The sequence below is a fragment of the Notolepis coatsorum genome (genome assembly GCF_963971535.1).
Source record: "Notolepis coatsorum genome assembly, chromosome: 19".
Classification (NCBI taxonomy): domain Eukaryota; kingdom Metazoa; phylum Chordata; class Actinopteri; order Aulopiformes; family Paralepididae; genus Notolepis; species Notolepis coatsorum.
In genome coordinates, this window is record NC_140183.1 from 57,955,697 (window position 1) to 57,973,196 (window position 17,500).

The 17,500-nt window shown below is 49.2% G+C and overlaps 1 protein-coding gene across 1 annotated transcript in view; it reads left to right on the forward strand.

Annotated features, from left to right (window-relative positions):
* adam22 (ADAM metallopeptidase domain 22) overlaps nucleotides 1-17,500 on the forward strand; it is a gene marked incomplete at its 5' end in the record, with an annotated part of 200,552 nt that overhangs the window by 79,293 nt on the left and 103,759 nt on the right. Inside the window, one exon of the mRNA XM_084336828.1 lies at nucleotides 16,228-16,291. Coding sequence (XP_084192954.1) covers nucleotides 16,228-16,291 — 64 coding nt within the window. The remainder of the gene's footprint in view (nucleotides 1-16,227; nucleotides 16,292-17,500) is intronic.

Genomic DNA, 17,500 nt, shown 5'->3' on the forward strand with positions numbered 1-17,500 from the left:
CACTGTTGGCCTGGGGAGGGTGTAGAACTACCACATGCCTCCTCCGATACATGTGGAGTCAGCCAGCCGCTTCTTTTCACCTGACAGCGAGGAGTTTCACTGGGGGAACGTAACGCATGCAGAGGTTCACGCTATTTCCCCCAGATCTCCTCCCTGCTGAACAGGCGCCCCGACCGACCAGTAGGAGTCGCAGTTTACAACGACCAGGACACATACCCCACCGGCTCCCCACCCGCTAACACTGACAATTGTGTTAGTAGGGACAACTGACCAAGCCGGAGGTACAGTACCACTGACAGCTGGATTCGATCCCAGAGTCTCTGCGGTGGTAGGCGAGTGCTTAGTTCACTGCGCTACCCAGCCACTCTCTGGTTGGACTTTTAAGTTGGAATCTTTTCTCTCAACTCCATCATGGAATGTTCATTGAATCATCATTAGTGTTGTGAAGGATCAGATTAAACCGAATATATATATTTATTTATGGATATATATTGAATAGTATTTGTATATCGTTTGATATCCCTTGTATATTCCTTGTACATATACACGGAATATCCCTTTAGTCCACTATAGCCCATAATAGTTCACTCTCTTATTGGACAAGGACCTGGCGCCAGGAGACAAGCCCCTTGGAGCCAAGTTCAATGGTACCGACGAGACATGTCTCTACTAGCCCCGGCTCTGCGCAGGAATACGGCTACCGAAAGGAGAGTGGCACTATTTGTTCACCGTGCATATAAATATGGCGCAAGTAAATGTAGAAGACCCTTAGTCCTTTACCCTTCTACCCAACTAAGTAACAGAACGTGAAGCCTCACCCACGATACCGCGTGCGGTGTAGTATGGCCTGTTTGGCCTTAGAATAGCATCGAGACCTCGTGCGAATTAATAACTGAATTGTCATAGTTTGGCACTGTACCGTCGAGTGCGACGTATTTCTATTAGGTTAATAATAGTCTATTATGTATGGTGCATCGTGCGGTTAGAGTTCTAAAGTGAGCAGCATCCCCATCGCTTCCTCGTGTTATCTAGAGTCTTAACCAGGTTGGGCAGACCACACGTGGTGCTTTCATCCGAGGAGTTCTAGGCGAGGACCGAGTGGACCTGTACATTGGATTACCTACCCGACGACTGCTGAGCCCTATGCGGCATGGAATATATATTTGCTTTGGTACTTTGATTTGTGGAGCGGATAATCGCCAACACCGGTGAGTGTTGGATTTACCCCGAGAGGAGTCAAGGTGAGACGGCGCTCAGACCAGACTGAGGTCGCCTCGCTTCTTCTTCATTGTGGACCTACAGCTACAGCTACAGCCTACAAGAGAGCCAAGGTGTATTCATCTGTGGATCAAGATTCTACTGCACTGTCTTCTGTACTTGAAGTCTCCCTAGAAATCGTTGACCAGACGGGCTACTGCCGACGGCTCTCCTACCCCCCCTACCGGCCTACAACCGGGAGGACCCCTTCCAGAATTATCCTGCTATATCATTAAGAGTACCATAGATCTAATTCCCTAAGAGCCAGGTTGTATACTTGCTTCCTGCGTAACCAGAGATTGGACATTCAGTGTTGATTTGCCTACGAGTACTCATTTGCCTTACAAGTGCATTCAAATCATAAATGTAATAGTAACTATTATATGTACCTTTTGCTATATATTAAATATTTGATTATTACCTTTGTGTGGACCCAATTTCATTGTGGGAAAGTGTTCATCATATTTAGATATCGTGTACTGTATGGCCAGTAGTTAAAGTACATAAAGCGGTAGTGGTTTAATGATACCATACTTATCAATACAGTCAGGGAATTGTACCCCTCAGTTACAATTGGTCCTTCGAGCCGGAGGGTAATTAGCGTAATATTAATATAGTGGTATTAATATTGAAATGGCCTATGATGAACACTCCACGAAACGGTCCTCCTAAAGTAGAACGCCCGCAGCGTAGACGACAGCCACCTCAATACTTAGAGGATTACGCTGCCAGTATACTACCTAGCCTTCTACAAACGGTAAACGCGGTAAAAGTAGAAAGTAAAATTATGTCCGACCCTATCAACCAGGATACCCCGACCACAGAGGCCCTAGTGGGTTCTAATGTAACTGACCAAGCTCACGGTGGGGACCAGGAGGGAACTGACACGACTTTACCCCCCGCCAAGACCGAAGAAGTAGTCCCCCAAGAGCTCCGGGAGGAAGACAACCCTCCAGAGATGGAACTCTGCACGGAACAAGATGAGGAGAGCGCCGAGGAGATAGAGCTCCAGGACTCCCCGCAGGGGAACGCATCCCCCACGGGTACTGCCAGGAGCGGATCACCCCAACCAGCGTCTTCCCCCAGCGAGGCGGAGAGGATGCTGGCACAGGCGTTCCTCGCCAGCCTAGCAGCCGCTACGGAGCGTGATCGACTCCAAGCACAGACGCTTAGCGAGCGCGAACATTCTACCATTGAAAGAGAACGCCTCCAAGCGCAGCAACGGAGCGAAGAAGAGCGCATACGTCTGGAGCTGAGACGCCTTCAGACGGAAGAGAACATGGCAAGAGACCGGGCCGACACCCAGCGTGCCGCTGCCGGTGCCCAAAGAGAAGCAGATCTCACCAAGCGCGAAGCCGAGCGCGACAGACTACAAGCCGAGTGCGACAGACTACAAGCGCAGCTAATGGAGCAGCTGATCACCAGGGCAACACCCCCTCCCTCCACAAGGGGTTCCAGGGCCTCGTCAAGACACGGGTCAAGGGCACCCTCCCCTAACCGATTAAGCCCGACCACCAGAGAGAGCCTACACCCCCCTCCGAACTCCTTCCCCGACCGGTCCAAGTGAGACCCAGCTACAAGGAAGGAACGGCGGACACCGCGGAGAGGCTAAATAGACGACTACAGGATCTAGAAGACCTGGCAGAGGAAGAAGAGGGAGAAGAGGAGAGTCAAGCCCGACAGCAGCACATTACTCCACAGGACCAGGAGGTCCAGTACAGCCCAGGCTATACCCCCGCGGCTCTGCGCTACAGACCCTCGACTCGATTCACGGGTGAGCATGACGCACGACCAGTCCCGAGGAATAGCACCTGGACCAGCGGGCCATGGTACCCTGCCGGTACCAGCCCACCGAGAGGCGTAAGAGGAGACTCGCCCAGGAGGCCTCTCTTCCAACGCTCACCGATGTGCCAGCCATCCACGGTGTCATACATTGGCACACCGACGTTTCCAGACTTCACCCATGAGAACCGAGCACAGTACACGGAGCTACGGATGTGCTTAGAGACAATGATGGTGGATGTAGCTGATGAACGCCACAAGTATGCTATCCTATTGAAGCACCTGAAAGTGCCCAGAGCGCACAACATAGCGCTGGCCTATGCCACCTCTACTACCCCATACACAGCGGCTCTAGCAGCACTAGACCAAAGATATGGACGTATATGGGATTACGTAATACAAGAGATAAGGCATATTGACCGCCTACCCCCAGCAACAGACAATCGCTCACTAGACGACCTGTCTATCAAAGGACAATCCCTGGTAGGGATGCTGGGGGCGCAACGAGAAAAGGGTATGCACGAACTATACGCAAACTCGAACGTCGAGAGGATTTTAGAGAAGCTGCCGCCCGCCCGACAGGAGCGCTTCAGGCGGCAAAGAGACCACCGTGATCCTAACGGTCCCGAGCCATCCCTCCTAGACCTAGCCGACTTCCTGGCGAGAGAAGTCAGCAGCCTACGGCTGGATACGTTCGTGCGGAGCACACCAAGCTCCAGAGAGGGACCTAGGAGAGCAAACGATGGCCGAAGATCGGTGACCGTCATGCACCAATCAGAATCAGTACCGAGCAGCAAGAACCACGGTACCCCTCGATGAAAGAGAAGTGGAAGATGGTGTGCCCGTACTGCGAGAAGGAACACTGGTTGTCACAATGTGACCTGTTCAAGAAGATGACCGCTGAAGAAGTGAGTCACTGGATAAAGTCCAACAGGCGCTGTTACCGATGTGCGCGCAGTCACATGGCAGCCGAGTGCCGCCTCAAGAAGAGGTGTAGTCGGTGTGACGGAGCCCACCTAGATGTCCTACACGACAGTAACAGAAGAAAGCCTGCACCATCCAGCAGCACAAAGGCAAGCGTTATGTACATTGACCCCGCTAGCAGCAGCGGCGCCCAGGTGCTCTTAAAGGTGGTCCGCGTAACACTGAGTTACCAAGATAAGGTCATGGACACTTACGCCGTCCTTGACAACGGGTCAGAGAAGACCCTTCTCCTCGCGTCCGCTGCGGCCCAGCTGGGGCTGCGGGGGAGCGAGAACCAGATGACGATTCGGACAATAAGAAGAGATCTAAAGACGATAAAGGGCGAGAATGTCTCCTTCACTATCGCAGCAAGCGGGCAGCCCGAGAGACGGTATAGGATTACTAATGCTTTCACCAGCCAAGAAATAGGACTATCGCAGTACACCTACCCCATCGCCAAGCTGATGGATAAATATGTGCACCTGCGTCAACTCCCTATCCCGCTCATAGACGGTGCCACCCCGACCCTGCTGATAGGCTCCGACCATGCAGACCTCATAGTCCCGATAGACCGGGTCCATACAGGACCCAGAGGTTGTCCTGCAGCAGTCGAGACCCGCCTAGGATGGACATTACAAGGCCCCCTCGCCAAGTCTCTTAACCGAACAGCAGCCACTAGCTGCCTCCACTCCAGAGCGACAGAAGAAGACACCACACTCCTGCAGCATGTCGAGAGGCTATGGACACTAGAGACAATGCCCTTTAAGAACGAAAAGAAAGACATTCGTTCTAAGGAAGATATTTACGCTATAGCCCTCCTCGAGCACGGGACAAAGAGAGTCAACGTCAACGGAGTGATGAGATACGCAACTCCACTCCTGAGGCGAGAGGGAATGCCCACCTTTCACGCCACAAAAGAGGCAACGGAGCGGTATCTATTGAACACAGAGCGGCGCCTAGCCAAAGACCCCGCTCAAGAGGCTGTGTACCGCGCTGAGATTAACAAGCTAATCACAGCGGGACACATAAAGAAAATTGACTGGCGACGTCGTGCGCTGCTCCGCGCCTCCCTGATCAAAGACGGCTTTGATCTCCGGCAGCGGGCCAGCAGCGACCCCCCAGTATTGCGCAGCCTCTCCCCAGAGGACAAGGCAGCGAGCAGCGAGACCTGGATGGCGACCATCCCAGGAGAAGCCCAAGAAATGACACTAGGACTAGTCTGGCGCTTCAAAACAGACTCGCTCCATTATAGACACAAACCCCTGACCAAGGAGCAGGGAAGGTCGACGGCAATACCGACCACCAGACGGAGTGTATACAGAACACTCGCCAGACAATAATGACCCGTTGGGATGTATTCTACCTTACACCACCAGGGCAAAGATGATTGTAAGAGCGCTATGGGACAAGGACCAGGGCTGGGACGATCCCATACCCGAACACCTTGCATCCACATGGAGAGAGTGGGAGACGGAACTCCGCTCACTCCCAGGTGTTAATATACGCCGCAGCTACTTCCCACCCACAGTGAGGCCAGAGACATGCAAGATCGACCTGCACGTATTCAGCGACGCCTCCGAAGTAACCTACGGTTCGGTGGCCTATTTGCGTGCCCGAGAGGAGGGAGGAGAAATACATACTGCTTTCATCCTGGCTCGCTCAAGAATAGCCCCACGAAAGCAACAATCTATCCCGCGTCTAGAGCTCTGCGCAGCCCTAGCAGGAGCGCAGCTCGCCACGTTAATCCAACGTGAACTCACCATCCCGGTGCAAAGAACAATCTTGTGGTCAGACTCCACGACAGTACTCACATGGATCCGGTCTGATTCGTGCAGATACAAGGTCTTCGTGGGAGTCAGAGTCACCGAGATTCAAGAGTTAACAGAAGTAGCGAGCTGGAGGTATGTGGACACCAAACACAACCCAGCTGACGTCATCACCCGGGGAATGTCCCTGGATGACCTCACCCGTCACAACCTCTACAGTGACGGACCAGAGTTTCTCAAGCTCCCCGAAGAAGAGTGGCCTACACCCACCCCACGGGAGGCGAGTAAAGAGGAGGCAGAGAACAAGAAATCTATGTTCTGTGGGTTGACACACACACTCGTCCCCACAGACCCCGATCTAGACGATTGCCTCACCCTACAGAGTGCGCAGCTAAAGACATTTCTGTGGCACCACCCAGAGGTTCAGCCCACGACTGACATTTCAGCAGCTGACTACGAAGAAGCAGAACTTCTTCTACTACAACGAGCCCAGAGAGACTCGTTCCCCGATGAGCTAGCCTGTCTACAGGGAGCAAAGCCCATCCCATCAGACAGCAGACTGCTCCACCTAGCCCCCGAGAGCGACGCCCATAATCTCATCAGAGTGGGTGGTCGTCTGCGGAGAGCCCCAGACTTACCGGATGACGTCATGTACCCGATAGTCTTGAACAGCCGACACAAGGTCACAGAGCTGATCATAAAGAAATACGACGAGGATGTGCACCACGCAGGGGCAGAGAGAGTCTTCGCGGAGATCAGACGTCGTTATTGGATACTGCAAGGGAGAGAAGCAGTGCGGCGCTTCCAGCGAACCTGTCTAGACTGTCGTAAGTGGCGAGCCCAGCCCAGTATACCCCGGATGGCTGACCTACCTCCCTGTCGCCTCCGACTCGGCGACAAGCCTTTTCACTCCACCGGTATGGACTGTTTCGGCCCGCTGTATATAAAGAGAGGAAGAGGAACCGAGAAGCGGTGGGGTATTGTATTCAAATGCATGACCACCAGAGCGATACATATCGAACTCCTCCCAACCATGAGCACAGACTCATTCCTTATGGCCTTCCGAAGATTCACATCACGGAAAGGAAAACCGTCTACATTGTTGTCTGATCACGGGACAAACTTCAAAGGCGGAGAAAGAGAGCTGAGAGAGAGCTTCCAAGCTATGGGCCCAGAACTTAAGACCCACCTCGCTCCATCCCAGATTGACTTCCAGTTTAATCCCCCGAACGCACCTCACTTCGGTGGAACTTGGGAACGAGAAGTACGTTCTATAAAGACAGCCCTGTACGCCGTGCTTGGGGCCCAGACCGTGGCGGAAGAAGTCTTAATGACAGTCCTCACGGAGATCGAGGGAGTATTGAACTCAAAGCCCCTCGGTTACGTCTCAAGTGATGTAGCAGATGTCGACCCAGTCACCCCCAACACACTCTTGATGGGGCGGCTGGACCCCGTGCTACCCCAGACAATGTACAGGCCTGAAGAAGCGAACGGCCGAAGAATGTGGAGGTACAGTCAAGTACTGGCTGACAAGTTTTGGAACAGCTTCCTACTCCACTACCTACCGTCTCTACAGACCCGCCAGAAATGGGTGAAAGAGAGAGACAATTTGACAGAAGGAACAGTCGTCATGATTATCGACCAGTCACTACCCCGAGCTATGTGGCCGGCTGGCCGCGTAAGCAAAGTGATCACCGGTGCCGATGGAAAGGTCCGAGCAGCTGAAGTGCTCGTCCAAAGGCGGACTTACACCCGACCCGTGGCGAGGCTAATAGAACTGCCAAGGCTCCCCGATACTATCGATGACGACCATGACCCCATGACTTTGTGTGTTGACTGACCTTACAGCGGACATTGAGTAGTGGACAGTGCGGTTAATCTGTCTCTGCTTAGCTAATTAGGTGGGACTAATTAGGGGGCGGCTGTTGTGAAGGATCAGATTAAACCGAATATATATATTTATTTATGGATATATATTGAATAGTATTTGTATATCGTTTGATATCCCTTGTATATTCCTTGTACATATACACGGAATATCCCTTTAGTCCACTATAGCCCATAATAGTTCACTCTCTTATTGTACAAGGACCTGGCGCCAGGAGACAAGCCCCTTGGAGCCAAGTTCAATGGTACCGACGAGACATGTCTCTACTAGCCCCGGCTCTGCGCAGGAATACGGCTACCGAAAGGAGAGTGGCACTATTTGTTCACCGTGCATATAAATATGGCGCAAGTAAATGTAGAAGACCCTTAGTCCTTTACCCTTCTACCCAACTAAGTAACAGAACGTGAAGCCTCACCCACGATACCGCGTGCGGTGTAGTATGGCCTGTTTGGCCTTAGAATAGCATCGAGACCTCGTGCGAATTAATAACTGAATTGTCATAGTTTGGCACTGTACCGTCGAGTGCGACGTATTTCTATTAGGTTAATAATAGTCTATTATGTATGGTGCATCGTGCGGTTAGAGTTCTAAAGTGAGCAGCATCCCCATCGCTTCCTCGTGTTATCTAGAGTCTTAACCAGGTTGGGCAGACCACACGTGGTGCTTTCATCCGAGGAGTTCTAGGCGAGGACCGAGTGGACCTGTACATTGGATTACCTATCCGACGACTGCTGAGCCCTATGCGGCATGGAATATATATTTGCTTTGGTACTTTGATTTGTGGAGCGGATAATCGCCAACACCGGTGAGTGTTGGATTTACCCCAAGAGGAGTCAAGGTGAGACGGCGCTCAGACCAGACTGAGGTCGCCTCGCTTCTTCTTCATTGTGGACCTACAGCTACAGCTACAGCCTACAAGAGAGCCAAGGTGTATTCATCTGTGGATCAAGATTCTACTGCACTGTCTTCTGTACTTGAAGTCTCCCTAGAAATCGTTGACCAGACGGGCTACTGCCGACGGCTCTCCTACCCCCCCTACCGGCCTACAACCGGGAGGACCCCTTCCAGAATTATCCTGCTATATCATTAAGAGTACCATAGATCTAATTCCCTAAGAGCCAGGTTGTATACTTGCTTCCTGCGTAACCAGAGATTGGACATTCAGTGTTGATTTGCCTACGAGTACTCATTTGCCTTACAAGTGCATTCAAATCATAAATGTAATAGTAACTATTATATGTACCTTTTGCTATATATTAAATATTTGATTATTACCTTTGTGTGGACCCGATTTCATTGTGGGAAAGTGTTCATCATATTTAGATATCGTGTACTGTATGGCCAGTAGTTAAAGTACATAAAGCGGTAGTGGTTTAATGATACCATACTTATCAATACAGTCAGGGAATTGTACCCCTCAGTTACAATTAGAATCATTAGAATGTTCAGTTCACAACATTCCGTCTCACATGTCAGATCGTACACGTGAGAGGGATAATTTGCAGGGATAAAAAAAATCAAAATATGATAATGAATATACTGTTCTGGATTGACATAATAAACTCACAGAACTATGGGTTGGGATAAGGGGTACTTAGTGTTAGTGTGCGGTACCTTCCGGTAGTCAGTTCCGTTTGGTGCTAATGTTTGGCTTTGTTTACATTTGGTTAATGTCGAATAAACGCCTAGCATAGGGAGGTGTAGTCTGACGTCACTAGTTGTTCCACCCGTATAGGGATTCATCATTGGGAAAATGGATTATCGGCTATTTTAACAATTCTGCCGCATGGAAATTGACAAGCTTCCATTTTTGCACAAAATGAGTTTCCTTCTACCACTAACATTACTGTTTAAGCATTTTTCGTTGAAATTAGCTAGCTAGCTAATGTTAACGTTACCCCGCTAAACGTACTAGACGTTAGCAATGTCTACTGTCGTGAACCATTTTAAATTGGGGCATGTAGAGGAGTTTCGGGAACGAGTAAAATGTGCAGGTCCTCTTTTCAGACCTGTGGGGCAAGCACTGCACACGCATCATGCCGGCTAGCAAGCTAGCTAGCTACACGTCACGGCCTGTTGATACCACGATAGCTAACTAATGTTAACGTTACAAGCTCAAAAACCTTATAACTATTACTGTCGTGTCCATAAATTCCCTGGCAGAATACTTTGTTTGTGAGGAGTATACAAAGAGGAGAGAACCATTTTAAATCGGGGCACGTGGAGGAGTTTTGGGAATGGCTAGCAAGCTAGCTAGCTACTAACGTTATGTAAAAAACAATAACGTTATAAACTATACACAATATGTACAACAAAACAATGATTTACATTAGTATTTACAGTGATTTAATATGCAGCGAAATAACGTTATACGATTAAAATTATAAATACAAATGTAAAAAAATGGTGGTTGGGTATAAGCTGGTGTTGGGTGAAACAGATACTAGCAACAGATTCAGGGTCAGTTATTTTCCCATTGTACGAATTGTTAAGCTTATCGAATGTAAGGAAAATCTGATCCTAGGTCTGCGACTAAAGCCAGGCGTCTACGCTGTGGTGACGTCAGTCAGCAGCGCCAAATAGTAGTGTAGTTTCACAGCGAACAAAAACATAAACGTTGTTATTTTGCTACCTTTACGATTAACACTTTAACTGCCGGAAGACGTGTTTAGGCGTCCTTCCCCGCCATGCTCAAGTTGCCGAAGACGCCGTAACTCGTCTTTGATATCAATATTTAAAAAATCTGTGATCGGATTCATATTTCCCATCCGCTGGCCTGAGACCCACCAAAAAGCCCCACTGAACCCTCTAGCGGTTCAAGAGCGCCATCTGGTGGCCGATCGGCGCAATCGCCTAACAGGAAGTTACTTGGATGATGTGCTGTTCTCCCATATTACTTCCGGGCACTCGGTAAAGGTCCCGGCACTCTAGCTCGTCACAATACATAGCGATCCGTTGCCAATAACTCGATAAACAACATGATTTGGACGTATATACCATTATACAACCTGGAAATGGACCGGGTATTCCAACATCCCATAATAGGAAAATGTATACTCCACGCTCATCGCCCAACGGCGCGAGGAAGATACGGTAAGATTCAGCGTTATTTTTCAATGTCTTCTATACTAACTGATCTGATGAACATTTGACCCACATTAGATGAATGGTATAACGCTGCCCACGGAATTATAAACGCCCCCTCGCCCATCCGGTCAACATCAGATGACGTGTAGTAACTTCCAGAAGTCCGTCCAGTTGGATTTTTTTATATCGCGCCGATTGCTATCAAACTGTATTTGATCATCAATATAATGCATTTGGGGCTATAAATCACGTTCTGGAGAAAGCTGCAGAAAGAGATGAAAACATACTTATACTTTAGATCATATTTTAGTATGAATATGTGAATGAAAAAGTTTAACGTTCATACACCCTGAACAATACATATAGGACATTGAATGGGCCCTAATAATGGCAATTTAGCAATAGAATTTAAAAAGTTATAGCCCTGCAAAGAAGGGGAATTTCTCCATAGACAAATAGAGCTGGCAACCTATGGTATATCATGAATTTAGCCTTAGGCAATCAAAGTGTTAATTGCAAATATTTTCATGTTGAGCTATAGATTGTGGATGGATACGCACAGAAAGGTACACCATGCCAATGTCCATGCTTTATTTGTTTTAAACGAACCGTTTTAGAAATGGGCAATGGGGAAATACATTCAGTGGAACAGAGGGTGGAACAGGAAAAAACGAAAATGACGTAACCACTACACCTCCCTATTGGCTTTTGATCTCCATCTCCGATTCCTATCTAAATGGTAAATGGCTGCATTTATCCAAAGCGCTCATTCTTTACCTATTCACACCGACGGCGGAGGCGACCATGCAAGGTGCAACATGCCTACTCAGCACTGTTGATGAAGCTGCTGTGCCCTCCAGGACCTCGTGAGGCTCCCTCAGGCTCTGCTGCTGCCTGCTGCTCAGCCTGATATACATGGGTAGATAGAGAGCTGGGGGGATGGATGACGAGAGGGAAAGAGAGGTCAACACTAGCACAGTAAAGTCTAATGTGGCTTGGGGCCATTTCTGCAGAGCTGGGTCTGTGGAAGCACCCCCCCCCCCCCCCCCCCCCTCTCTACCTCTTCCTCCCTCTCCGTGACCCGGCCTGTGGGGAGCTCTCCTCCCCACCTACTCGCCTCAGGTGATGACAGATTGACAAATGACATAACAAGGGCTGAAGCTTTTTTCCTGCACTTCCCTTTGACCTCATAGACCATTGGCTGAACAGTAGAGGGGGCGGGGCCTGGGGAATCCCTGCCATCCAGCCTTTCATGTTGACGTTCTTCAGCTGGGAAGAATATTGTACTTTTCTATATTGTTCACCCTATTGGCCTATCTCTCAAGCCCCGCCCTCTTTTCCTGATCCTCCAATCACAACTGTTGTGATTGGAGGATCAAGAAGAGAGGGCGTGGTTCGAGACAGGTGCCGATATAAATGGGCCGATGCTTACAGCATGAGACATACCAATAATAATAATAATAATAATAATATCTTAAATCTATATAGCGCCTTTCAGGAGACCCAAGGCGCTTAACAGGAGGGGGCAGCTAAGGGAAGGGAACAGGGAACAACGTAACAACAAAATAATAATCAAAAGGAAAGAAAGAAAGAAAAAGAAAAAGAGGGAAATCAGGCAGAGTCATTTACAAATTTGGTGAAGAGGTGGGTTTTGAGTTGGGATTTGAAGGAGTGCAGGGATGTAGCACTACGGATGTTTGGAGGGAGTGAGTTCCAGAGGGTGGGTGCGGCCACAGAGAAGGCTCTGGGACCAACAGTCTGCATGTTGGTGGTGGGGATGGAGAGGAGACCGGAGTCAGAGGACCGCAGCCTCCGGGGCGGGATGTAGGGATGGAGGAGGTCAGCTAGGTACCGGGGGGCAAGGGAGTGAAGGGCTTTGTAGGTGATGAGGAGGATCTTGAAATTGATGCAGGACTTGACTGGAAGCCAGTGGAGGTGGATGAGGGTGGGGGTGATGCGGTACCAAGACAAGACTTTGGAGGAACAGATACATCCTGTACTTTTACATCTATTCATTAAATTGCACACAGAGCATGCTTGTACTGTACACTCAAAATAGGGAAAAATAAAGAATAGCGCAGGGGATATATAACCAAAAGATACATCCATCATTCAGTGACGTCCGGCAGAATAATAATAGCTCACACAGGAGAGTGCAAATAAGCGTTGTTGTTACTAGTAAGCAGAGCATGTTGCAAAGTGCGCTTGTCCGTTCCTCACAGACAGTATTTACATGATGTTTGGCTTATGTGACAAGAATAGGAGGCCTTGACCTTCTCCCCCTCAGTGGCCTGCTGGGCGCTGCCGCCCCTCCTCTGGGAGTGGCCGGTCTCCTTCACACAGTGCTGGTCGTTTGTGGTACCAGTGCCTGGGCGGGGGGCGGGGGGGGGGGGGGGGGGAGGGGGGTCACAGATGACAATAAAGAGATTCTTAGAACAGAGGGGCTGTTTACTTCCATAACAATCCATGTGAATTTTTATTAGGCCTTGTCAATACATAGAATTTGACCTTTTCATTTCATCCAGAATTTTGCGGCTTTCCATCACGATTTACCCCCAGTTATGTGATAATTTCTCTTCCCTTAATTAGATATAAATTAAAAGTTGAAAGTCTTAAAAGGCGGCTGGGTAGAGGTCTAAGCACTTGCCTACCACCGCCGCAGAGACTCTGGGTTCGAATCCAGCTGTCAGCGGTACCTCCGGCTTGGTCAGTCATCCCTACAGTGGGGTGTGAGTCCTGGTCATTGCAAACAGTGACTCCTACTGGTCGGTCAGGGTGCCTGGGGGGGGGGAGTGGCTGGCGACTCCACGTATATCGGAGGAGGCAGGTGGTAGTCTACACCCTCCCCAGACTGACAGTAGGGCAGCATGTGGTAGTCTACACCCTCCCCAGACTGACAGTAGGGCAGCATGTGGTAGTCTACACCCTCCCCAGACCGACAGTAGGGCAGCATGTGGTAGTCTACACCCTCCCCAGACCGACAGTAGAGCAATGCACGTAATGACCAGGAAGGGAATTGGCATAACTACTAAATTGGGGGATGGGTGGCGCAGCGGACTAATCGCTCGTCACCAACGCGAGAGACACTGGTATCGAATCCGGCTGTCAGCGTTGCCTCTGGCTTGGCCGGCCGTCATACTGGCTCAATTGGCAGAGTCAGCGGGAGGGAAGCCGGTGGGTGGTAATCTGGTCGTTGTAAACAGCGAGTGCGACTCCTACAGGTCGGTCAGGGCGCCTGCACAGCGAGGGAGGGAGATGGTGAGGGTAGTGTGACCTCCCACACGTTACACTTCACCAATGAGAGTCCGCGCTGGCAGGTGAAAAGATGCTGCTGGCTGTCTCCTATGTCTCGGAGGAAGCATCTGATAGACTTCAGGGCTCCCTAGACCGACCAGTGGGGGGCACATGCGAGCAACGACCAGGAAGGGGAGGGGGGAATTGGCATAACGACTAAATTGGGATGGGAGAAAAACACAGAAAAACAGGAGGATAAAAAGTGGATAAAAAAATAAAGTTAAAAGCTCCAGTTGGATCGAACATGATCTTGGAGATTGAATACACTGTCTTATAATTACACTTCATTATAGTATATTATATAGTATACTATAGTATAGCAACAGTGGCTCAGGAGGTAGAGCATCGTCTGGTAATCAGAAGGTTCCCGATTCGATTCCCACTCCTCCCGGTGTCCTTGAGCAAGACACTTAACCCCTAACTGCTCCCGATGAGCAGGTTGGCACCGCCATCGGTGTGTGAGTGAATGGATGAATGTGAGGAACAAAATTGTAAAGCGCTTTATTTATTTATCGAACGTAATCGGTGAATACACCGTCTTATACTTACACATTATACCATCTCTCTCTCTCTCTTCCTGTTTGCTCTGTGCGTGACGTTATGTGTGACGTTAGTGTTGAAGGTGACCGGACAGAGGAAGAGGAGGAGGAGGAGGAGGAGGAGGAGGAGGAGGAGGAGGAGGAGGAGGAGGGAAAAGACTGTGTGTGTGTGTGTGTGTGTGTGTGTGTGTGTGTGTGTGTGTGTGTGTGTGTGTGTGTGTGTGTGTGTGTGTGTGTGTGTGTGTGTGTGTGTGTGTGTGTGTGTGTGTGTGTGTGTGTGTGTAGTGTAGTCTACCGTCGCACCTACAGTACGCAACTTTACCAGAGCAATCTCCTAAAAAGCCTCAGATAAAGTTAATTAATGGCCGTCAGCCACAGTGCCCTGTGCCATGTGCCATGTGCTCTGTGCCATGTGTGCGTCTCTACAGCAAGGAGAAAGGGACCTTCACTCAGACGCTGAATGAGACATTGATCTGTGACTTTTGAAAGTGACTTCTGGTCGTAATGATTCACTGTCTCCGGTCATTCTACAGGGGTCGTCTACTTTGCCTTTTTCCATATACGTCTGTGTGTGTGTGTGCGTGTGTGCGTGTGTGCGCGCGTGTGTGTGTGTGTGTGTGTGTGTATGTGCGTGTGTGCGTGTCCGTGTCCGTGCGTGTGTACTTGTGTTTAGACCACAACGTCATCACGTTACATCAGTGTTTTCTCTGATGTTGGGGTTCAAAGTTCAAAGTTTACCGGCCTCCTTGGCAAACCAGGGGTATCCGACCGTTTCCAAATGCTTTAGTTATTGTTTCAGAGTCATGTCATAATATCCCTGCGTGACCTTTACATTGTGCAGTGTGGGAGGAATTCTCCCAGAGAGGATTAGATTACCTTTCCCTTCACCTGCGGCCCAAACAGCACAGTCTCTGAACAGCACAGTCTCTGAACAGCACAGGCAGGCTTACAGCACAGACTCTGAACAGCACAGGCTGTGAACAGCACAGTCAGGCTTACAGCACAGACTCTGAACAGCACAGGCTGTGAACAGCACAGTCAGGCTTACAGCACAGACTCTGAACAGCACAGGCTGTGAACAGCACAGTCAGGCTTACAGCACAGACTCTGAACAGCACAGGCTGTGAACAGCACAGTCAGGCTTACAGCACAGACTCTGAACAGGGTTTAATCCAAAACTGTACCTGGTTGAACTGCATCACTGTGGGTTTCATGACACATGTTCAATATTATTTACAATACTTGACAATTGTATCACATATATCACATTACCATGCAGTCCAATATGATGAACTTGGATTGGATTACCTAACATGTGATTTTACATACCTAACCAGATATATAACGTAAATTGATAAAGAAAGGTCCTTCTGAATATCATGATATATATTTTTCCATATCGACCAGCCCTGGTACAGACACTAAGCCTGACATAAAGGTTATAATCTATCGATTAGTATAAAGAAGCGCAGAATCAACACTGACAAATGCTAGCCTATCACAGTGATGGCTGAGGACTGTCCGAGGGAAGCAACAGTTGTGATTGGAGGATGGAGAAAAGGGGGCAGGGCTTGTATTATTCCACTTGTGTAGCAATGAGCGAAAAGCACTCATATCTTCTCTCTCCCTCTCCCTCCTCTCTGTTTTCCAGTGGGATGTTCTTTGATGGGAATCACACCTACATGATCGAGCCTGGAGGACAGGGAGGCAGCAACGTAAGTAGCTTCTTCTCCTGCAGTCGAAGTCTTTCACACCTACCTTGTTTGGTCCGGACTTTCAGACTTTCCAGTTTGATCCGAACCAAATTGACATGTGTCAAACCCTCCCCCGGACCACGGTGCAGACAGAAAACCCGGTCCTTTGTCCGAGCTCAAGAGGTGGTCTCAGTCCGGACCCAACTGGACCAGAGTTCTCTGCTGCGTAATGTGAAAGCATTTTCTTTGGAAGGTTCACACTATCGGGCCAATTACAGGAAGTTATGGCAGATTCATCACTCGTCATGATGTCAGAACAGGAAAAACAAAGGGGAAAAGCGGGGGGGGGGGGGGGAGCTACGGTGAGCTGCGGCAGCACATGGGGAGAGGAGGAGACTCGTTTTTGTATTGAAATATGGTCAGACGAAGTCATAAAAAGTTAACTGGAGAAAACGCAAAAGAATACTGAAACTTGTGACGAGGTGAATCTGTTGAGTTAGTGTGGTGAACAACGGGAGACCGGCCTACTACTAGATGCAGAGCTACAAAGCAAAGTCCTGCCTGGGAGCGTTTCCTAGAAGACACGCTAACGTCAGACGCACGCTCATCCACGAGCCAATCAGTGTTGAGTATAGGGAGACACAGCTCATGCGGGTGATGATGACATGACATAGGTCTGCCACCTGACGTCCGCTGGTCAACTGGCGTAATTGCAATGTGAAAGCGAACTGGACCAAATGTAAACAATGTAATGGTGTGAAGGCGCCCTAAGGAAAGGAACTTTATGTTTAAGACAAATCTAAGACTTTCACCCTTTCGTCATTTTGCCCTGTGTATAAAATCACCATGGTCCCCACCCCGATGCACCCTCCCTCCTTCGCTCCCGAGACGCACACCCATGGGATCAGCTTTATTCTGTGGGAAAATATGTAAAACCAATAACAGCTAAAGTTAGTGTTGCCAACTTTCTCACTACCAAATAAGGGACAACAGTGGCCTGAAGGGGACACTAAATGCACGCGCAGAACTTTTTTTAAGGGGACACTAAATGCACGCGCAGAACTTTTTTTTAAGATAAAATAATAAGATTAGATAAGATTAGATATTCCTTTATTGATCCCCTTGGGGAAATTCAGGTGTCATAGCAGCATGGGGGAGGGGAGGTACAGGTATGGGCAGGGTAATAGTAGGAGACAAAAATATAGTTAATAAGACTATAGTACAGATACA